Source organism: Berghia stephanieae, chromosome 12, assembly GCF_034508935.2.
Source record: "Berghia stephanieae isolate SIO BIC M18660-M18661 chromosome 12, UCSD_Bste_1.3, whole genome shotgun sequence".
Classification (NCBI taxonomy): domain Eukaryota; kingdom Metazoa; phylum Mollusca; class Gastropoda; order Nudibranchia; family Aeolidiidae; genus Berghia; species Berghia stephanieae.
This window is the reverse complement of record NC_088371.1, coordinates 32494213-32502178: the sequence shown is the minus strand read 5'-3', so window position 1 is coordinate 32502178 and position 7966 is coordinate 32494213. Positions and strand designations below refer to the sequence as shown.

Here is a 7966-nt window from a genome sequence, read left to right as displayed (position 1 = left end):
TATAATTATACCACGGATTATACATTCTACATTACCCTGTTTGTGTTTGGATGTGTGTGATTTGTCGTGTGTAACACACCATCATCGTGAAAGAGAACACACCTGTGTTATATAAACAGTATCCAATGGTTGGTCAGTTGTTGACTCACAGTTGGAAAATGCAAAATCCCAAGCGTTATACAGTTCCAAGAATATAATTAAATTATTATTATCAAACGTTGGTAAATCTTTCTTCGTTTCCGATTGGTCGAGAAGGCATGACGTCACAGTGAAGCTTGAGAATCAGATTGAGGCTGTGAAATGATTTATTTTAGTCATAATAAATCACATTCCCGTCGTGTTTTGTTTTGTTTTGGTGGGTTTTTTTTTTTTTTTAAGAACAACATTTGTTGTAGTAGAGTTGATAAATGACGAGGATGCATTGGAAGACAATTGAGCTTGGCTGTCGTTTTTGATTTTTTGTTTAATCCAGTTCATCCTTTGAATTGGAAGATGTGTAGAGTGGGGATATGGGTGGAGATTTCGACAAGGGGGTGGAGAATGGATTGCTGTGGGGGGGCGGGGGGGGGGGGGGGGGGGGAGGGTGTCGGGTGTCGATGAGTTAAGGCTGAAATATAAGAAGAAAATACAATATTTGATTAGAATAAAGATAAAAGATTGTGTGTGTGTGTGTGTATGTGTGTGTGTGTACAAAACAAGAACCATGATAAAAGTGCTCAACTTTTTGATAAATGGAGTTACTTATAAAACATTTCAAGTATAATTATGATCAACTTCTACGTTCAACTTCGAGCTGACGCTCGAAACAATACTGTAGAAGTTGATCATAATTATACTTGAAATGTTTATATAAATATATATATATATATATATATATATATATATATATATATATATATATATATATATATATATATAAATTTATGAGTGTTGGTGGGTACTCGTAGGTACGAAAGTGCTCGATAATGATGGTTAGAGCTATTATAAAATATAAATTGGATTACTCACTTAAATGTGGCCAAAACATAATGTTTCTGTGGCTTTCGTCCACGTCTTCAGTTGTCAACTGACGACGTGGACGAAAGCCACAGAAACACATGTTTTGGCCACATATAAGTGAGTAATCCAATTTATATTTTATATAGAGAAGAAGGAGAAGAAGGAGGAGGAGGAGGAGGAGGAGGAGAAGGAGAAGGAGAAGGAGAAGGAGAAGGAGAAGAAGAAGAAGAAGAAGAAGAAGAAGAAGAAGAAGAAGAAGAAGAAGAAGAAGAAGAAGAAGAAGAAGATGAAGAAGAAATAATATAGAGGTAACGCTTTTTAAAACTCTATTTGGATAAAATCAAGACTAACTTCGAGTTTCGCTAAAAATAAATGACCACTCACCTCGTATGCTGGGTTAGGTGAGGCGGTTACATTCGGTCTCTGAATTTCAAACTGCAAAATAAAACAAAGAAATAAACAAATTAGGGAACAGGCACTGGTGTAAGACAAAGATTTGAAAAAGTGTGTATGGAACAGTGACAGACAAAGTACAGAGAACTTAAAAAATCAGCACAAAAAAATCAGTCTACCTCTAATGGGGATTCTATCAAAATAAATAAATAAATAAATATAAGAATGAAGAATTTGTAAAAATCGGAAAGAAAGGGGGGAGGGGGCGGGTCATTCTATTTTTAAAATTATATTTGAAGTAGAAATTTTCTGGTCACTATTTTTTAAAAGTATTTTATAAAAGCACAGCAATATAGTGCCGCCCCCTCCCCCCCCCCCCAACCTCTTCCCTCTCTCTCCACCCTTCCCCCCCCCCCCCCCCCCCCCCCCCCCCCCTACTCCACACACACACACACACACACACACACACACACACACCCCTTAAAAATGAAGATGTTTTTGTTCCTTACCCCTCTGTGCGGTTCCAGTAACCTGAACATGTACTCCCAGGAGAAGTTGGAGGTGGGAAATCCTGACTCGGTCGGGGCTGTTTTGGAAGGAAAAGACAATTGGAAAGTTGTTTCATCAACATTTCAACGTTTGATAACGTGGATGAAATTGTTTTGTTTGTTTTTAAAGGTCATACGGCGCTTGTAAAACATTTATCTAGGTCATATCAGCGCCAGTAAAAAGGAAGACAATGGAATAGTAAAAAGTTCTAAAATTGCAATTGAAATACCCCAGAAAAATTAAGACAAGGGGAAATTAGAGAACAGAGGTAGAAATCCAAGGGTATTCTATCAGTGTACTTAGATTGAGATCACCTAAATGTCTCATCCTGACACAAGCACAGGTCCCCACTAAGAGGAATACACTCAAATCTTTACAAATCATATATAATACATAAATAAAATAGAATACAGTGCATAATAGAGAGATGATTTACAAGGAAAAAATATCATCTCCCAAAACTAACTATACATTTGACTGTTTCCCTCTCAGCCAGGGTATCTGGCCAGGGTCAGGACAAACCAAGTAATCTCAATCCAAGACAAAGACAGAAAGCTCGTTGGAAAACAGACATAGGGGGATAGAGGACGAGTGGATGAGAGTTAGTCTTAGTCGTACTACAGAGCCATTGGGCCCATGGAGCCGGGGTTTATAGCGTGAAACGTACAATAGGAATTGCTTGCTATCCTTTGGATATGACGCTAGTCTATCGCAAAATACTCTACGCCAAATCTAACAGACTCAGCTACCCATTCACTGCTGAGTGAACAGTGGGGGGGGGGGGGGGGGGGAATCAAAAAAAATTCTCGACTGCACCCGGGATCGATCTTGCTCCCTTTGCGTGTGAAGCGAGTGCTCTACCAAATGAGCTATAGGGACCGACTCGGTCGGGGCTGTGTGGATAAGAAAGACAGTTGGAGAGTTGATTCAGCATTTCAACATTTGATGACGTCATCATATAGTCTTATAAATTATAATTCAGAATAGTGAGCGGAGAAGGCCCTTATGTTGATTATAACTGATAATAAAGTGAGTAGAAAAGTGCCCGAAGACAATAGAGATTTAAAATTTCGCGGCGATGGGGGCTTGAACCCGCGACCTAATGATACGACAACTCCGCCGGGCTAGCCTACTCACTTCATTTTCTGTTATCTACTTATAAATTATAAATTGATTGTCTTGGTTGCTTGTATGTTTGTTTTTTTTGTTTTTTTTGTAATTTTTTAAAAAAATCTACGTTTCTATGAATTTCTATTGCTGATACTTTGTTTACATTTATTGTTGTGCGTTCTTCAGCTTCTACTTCTTCTTCTTCTTCTTCTTCTTCTTCTTCTTCTTCTTATGCTTCTTCTTCTTCTTCTTCTTCTCCTCCTCCTTCTTCTTCCTCTCTTTTTTTTATTTCTCTTCTCTCTCTCTCTCTCTCTCTCTCTCTCTCTCTCTCTCTCTCTCTCTCTCTCTCTCTCTCTCTCTCCTGTATCTAACTAAAACCATCTCTCTATCTATCCTTCTATCTATCTACCTATCAAAACTTGACATAATGTAGGTCTCCTCGTTTATGCAAAGTCAATACCAAAACCTACCTCCATGAGAGTCTGTCGTGGGTTCTCTAGGGGTGGGGTCCCTGGGAGTCGCCCCATGATTTTCATACCAAGGAGAATCCTGGAAATCCGACCTGACTTTCCCTCGTGACTTCATGAGCTTGACGCCATAGCTGCTCTCGCTGGTGCCCGCGTCAGAATAGGCATCGGGGGAGTACATCCCAAGGCGCCCTGGAGCGCCCCAAGAACCCTTGGGCGCCATTTGTGTGGCGAACAGACTTCTGAATGGGGCGTCTCTGGAGATAAATGGACAGGAATAAAAGGATATGATTTTTTGGGGGATAGAATTTCTGTCATGGAAGTATTTTCAAAACTGTCGTGGTGAATTGTGTGTGTGTGTGTGTGTGTTTGTGTGTGTATGTGTGTGCGTGTGTGTGAGAGTGTATGTGTGTTTTGTGTTGGTGTGTGTATGTGTCTGTGCTTGTGTGTGTGTGTGTATGTATGTTTGTGTTTGTGTGAGTATGTGGGTGTGCTTGTGTATGTGTTTGTGTGTTTATGTGAGTATGTTTGTGAGTGTATGAGTATGTATGTTTGTGTCTGTGTTCGTGTGCGTGTATGTGTGTGTTCGTGTGTGTATGTGAATGTGTTGTGTTTGTTCGTTTTAAAGAGTTTGCATTTTTTTTCGTCTGAAATTGTACTGTTGGTGTTGGTGGTGGTGGTGATGATGATGATGATGATGATGATGATGATAATGATGATGATGATGCTGATGATGATGATAGTGATGATTGTGATAACGATAATGATAATGACATGATGATGACTCCTCACCTGTCGTCAGAAGGTGTACTTTGTCCAGAGGACATTTTCTTCTCCCTCATGTACAGATAAACACCAACTCCTATGATGATACACAGAATGACGAAAAGGGGAATCCCCACGCCTAATCCAACCTTTAACCCATAGTCACTATCTGTTCGATAGAAAAAGAAACCAAATAAAATTATAAAAATATAATAATAATTGAGATTTTATATAGCGCAAAATCCACAAAACGTGCTCAAAGCGGTCCCTGGACAACAGCAACACTTAACATGTAGGACGAGACATGAGTTTTCTGACTGGTCAAAATGAAGTTTTCTGACAGGCAAAATAAAGATTTCTGACTTTTCAAATGATGTTTTCTGACCGGCCAAAATAAAAATTTCTGACTTTACAAAAGAAGTTTTCTGACCGGCCAAAATAAAGTTTTCTGACTTTACAAAATAAGTTTTCTGACCGGCCAAAATAAAGATTTCTGACTTTACAAAAGAAGTTTTCTGACCGGCCAAAATAAAGATTTCTGACTGGCCAAAATGAACAAAGAAGGGTAATAGGTTTGGTTAGTTAAGGGCAATTCAATGACTTACCATCGTCGTCATCGACAACACAGATTGCCTGATTATTCCGTTCTACACACGTAAACCCAGACTGACACCCTCCTGTGTTGGCCTGGAACCGCTGACACACTGATAGTGACGCGTCTGGGAGAAATTAAAAGAGAGATAAATTTGTTATTGAATTACAATCTTTAAACATTTATTGTTCTTTCAACAATTTGTAAAGGTTATATAGGTTAGAGTATCTCACAGAGTGGAATTCTGTAAAGGTGTCAATGTTAGAGTATCTCACAAAGTAGAAATATGTAAAGATGTCAATGTTAGAGTGTTTCAAAAAGCAAAAATATGTAAAGATGTCAATATTTGAGTCTCTGAAAAAGTAGAAATCTGTAAAGGTGTCAATGTTAGAGTGTCTGACAAAGTAGAAAGATCAACTGAGACAATAAATACCCCCCTCCCCCCGCCCAACCCCCCAAAAAATCATCTTCTCGTCTTCAGACTTTCTTCAGACAAGCTGCCATAACATTATAATTTAATTCTTTTTATGGGATCTTATTGTCGTTTCAACTGACAAAATAATCAGACAAAGTCCAATCTGTTTTTGTTTGTTTTGGTTGTTTTTAAGGGTTTTACGGCGCTTGCGACACATTTGGGTTATATCAGCGCCAGTAAAAAGAAGAAAATGGAATGGTCAAAATATTCTAGATTTACAATCTAAGCACCCAAGAAAATGTAAGACAAGGAAAAAAATATCATCTCCCAAAATTATAACTATACATTCGACTATTGCCCTCCCAGCCAAAGACTCCGGCCAGGGTCAGGACAAAACTAAGTAATCTCATTCCAAGACAAAGACAGAAAGCAATTGGAAAACCGGTAGGGGGTATAGAAGACAAAGCAAGTACCTCCCTGCCCACTATGGGAGGTCGGGAACCCCACCCATATGTTCAATCCGCACGCCATGGCTCAAGACCAAAGGGCGAGAGAACAGCTAGTCGCTGATTTGATCGGATAAGTAAGTAAGTTTAAGACTGTACACAATACATCTGTGTAATATGTGTAATGAGAACTTACCGACACAATCGCCATCAACCTCAATGAATCCATCAGCGCATACACACTCAAAGGATCCAACTGTGTTATTGCAGACACGCGGGGACACGCAGTTACTAGCACCGATTAGACACTCGTTGTCATCTGAAAATGAAAATAAAATACAATATAATAATAATGTGTATACATAATTTTGTCACTCCTTTCCTTAAAACTATAAACAAAATTGAATATAACAGCTTCAAAAAAAAAAAAGATAAAGAAGAACAAAATACCAAACATGGAACGTATATGGGTCAAAATCCTTCTTCAGCCCACAACAAAAATCAATAAAGACATAAATACATTACTAAATTCCAGATAGACGACAGAGATATCTCAGAGGGAGGCCAAGGAGAAGGTCTCAAGACATAGGAGATTAGATGGGGAGAACAATGAAAGATTCAGGACGCGTGGCACAGTTTTAAAAAAAAACAGAAAGGGGTTACGTCTCATAAGGATCTTCCTTTAAGTAGATGATGCTGCTGATGAAGAAGAAGAAGAAGAAGAAGAAGAAGAAGAAGAAGAAGAAGAAGAAGAAGAAGAAGAAGAAGAAGAAGAAGAAGAAGAAGAACAACAACAACAACAACAACAACAACAAGATGAGGAGGAAGAGCAGGAGAAGGAGGGTAGGAGGGTGAGGGGAGGAGGAGGAATAGGATGGAGATAAAGATAAAGGGAGTAAATCTGACTCATAAATATAAGGGAACAACACAAAACAAACGACGTTTCGGCCTTTGAAAAAAAAGCCAAAGGTCGAAACGTCGTTTGTTTTTTGTTGTTTCTTTATTTATGAGTCAGATTTACTCCTTTATCTTTATCTCCATTTTATTGCCTTATTTAGGTACCTCCAGTTATTGGACGAGTAGGGGGGGGGGAGGAGGAGTAGGAAGAGAACTTGGGAGAGGAGAAAGAGGAGGAGGGAGAGGAGGAAGGGAACTTGAAGAAAAATACGAATCCTCACCTTCACAGACATTGTCAATCTTGGTGTATCCGGACACGCAAAGGCACTCCACACTCCCCGGCAAGTCGTTACACTGTTCCCGTGGGTCTGGGCATTGCTGAGGGTTGACGGAGCATTCATTGATATTAGTCTGACATTGATTACCCTCCCAGCCGGACACACATACACACTCTCCAGTCGTGTCGTTGCAGTCGGCAGTCTGTTCCTTGACACACGTGCATTGTTCTTGGCAATCTTGGCCATAGGAGTGGCTGTCACAGGCTGGAAATGGACACAAAGTTTTTTATAAGTATATATAGTATGCGCTTAGCTAAGAAACTCACAACATTATCATCCGCAAGTATAACGGACCAACGCACAAAACTATGTGTAACCTTAAACGTTTATAGTTAGTCTGGTGAATACAGTTTGGTGAGAATTACTCATAAAACGCGGATGACAAAAAGCAATAACAAAGACCTGAGTGACGTCAACTTCGTTCTATCTATATAAGATTTTACCACGAAATATGCTCAAAGTGCTTTACAACATATAGGATGAGACGTGAGGTCTGTAAGACGATATTACAAAGCCAACGACAGAAACAACACTGTTATCAACCAGGTATTTATTTTACACATGAGTCAGTGAGAGAAAGAGTAAAAAAAAAATTAAAAATTTCAGGGACTTAAATTTGTGACTCCTACAAACGGGGCTTGAACTCAGTGACCTAGAGGTACGAGGGCGAGTGTTATATACCACGTGACCCTACACTCGAACAAACACACACACACAAACACACACATAAAAATATGAAATGGTGTGCATTATCTAGATCTCTACATCAGTAAGTGCTCCCTACTATTTCGTTTTAAACACACATACGTAGGCTACAACGAACATTCAATCACACATGCACAAAAACATACAGACAAACACGCGCACACACACACACACACACAACTATATACACTAAACTGACAAATACTCACACACACACATAATCACACAAAACATAATTTCAAACACACACACACACACACACACGAGACACACAAAAGAGACTAACACAC

The 7966-nt window shown here is 39.2% G+C and overlaps 1 protein-coding gene across 1 annotated transcript in view; it reads right to left on the bottom strand.

The window, feature by feature from the left end:
* Window positions 1–360: 360 nt before the first annotated feature.
* The window catches only part of LOC144958330 (uncharacterized), a 56334-nt gene continuing 48728 nt past the window's right edge, over window positions 361–7966 (bottom strand). Inside the window, exons 37-44 of the mRNA XM_078890237.1 lie at window positions 6915–7175; window positions 5933–6055; window positions 4889–5002; window positions 4311–4452; window positions 3522–3775; window positions 1902–1978; window positions 1384–1434; window positions 361–607 (exon numbers count right to left, since the gene is read on the bottom strand). Of these exons, the coding sequence (XP_078746363.1) occupies window positions 602–607; window positions 1384–1434; window positions 1902–1978; window positions 3522–3775; window positions 4311–4452; window positions 4889–5002; window positions 5933–6055; window positions 6915–7175 (1028 nt within the window). The 3' untranslated portion in view covers window positions 361–601. The remainder of the gene's footprint in view (window positions 608–1383; window positions 1435–1901; window positions 1979–3521; window positions 3776–4310; window positions 4453–4888; window positions 5003–5932; window positions 6056–6914; window positions 7176–7966) is intronic.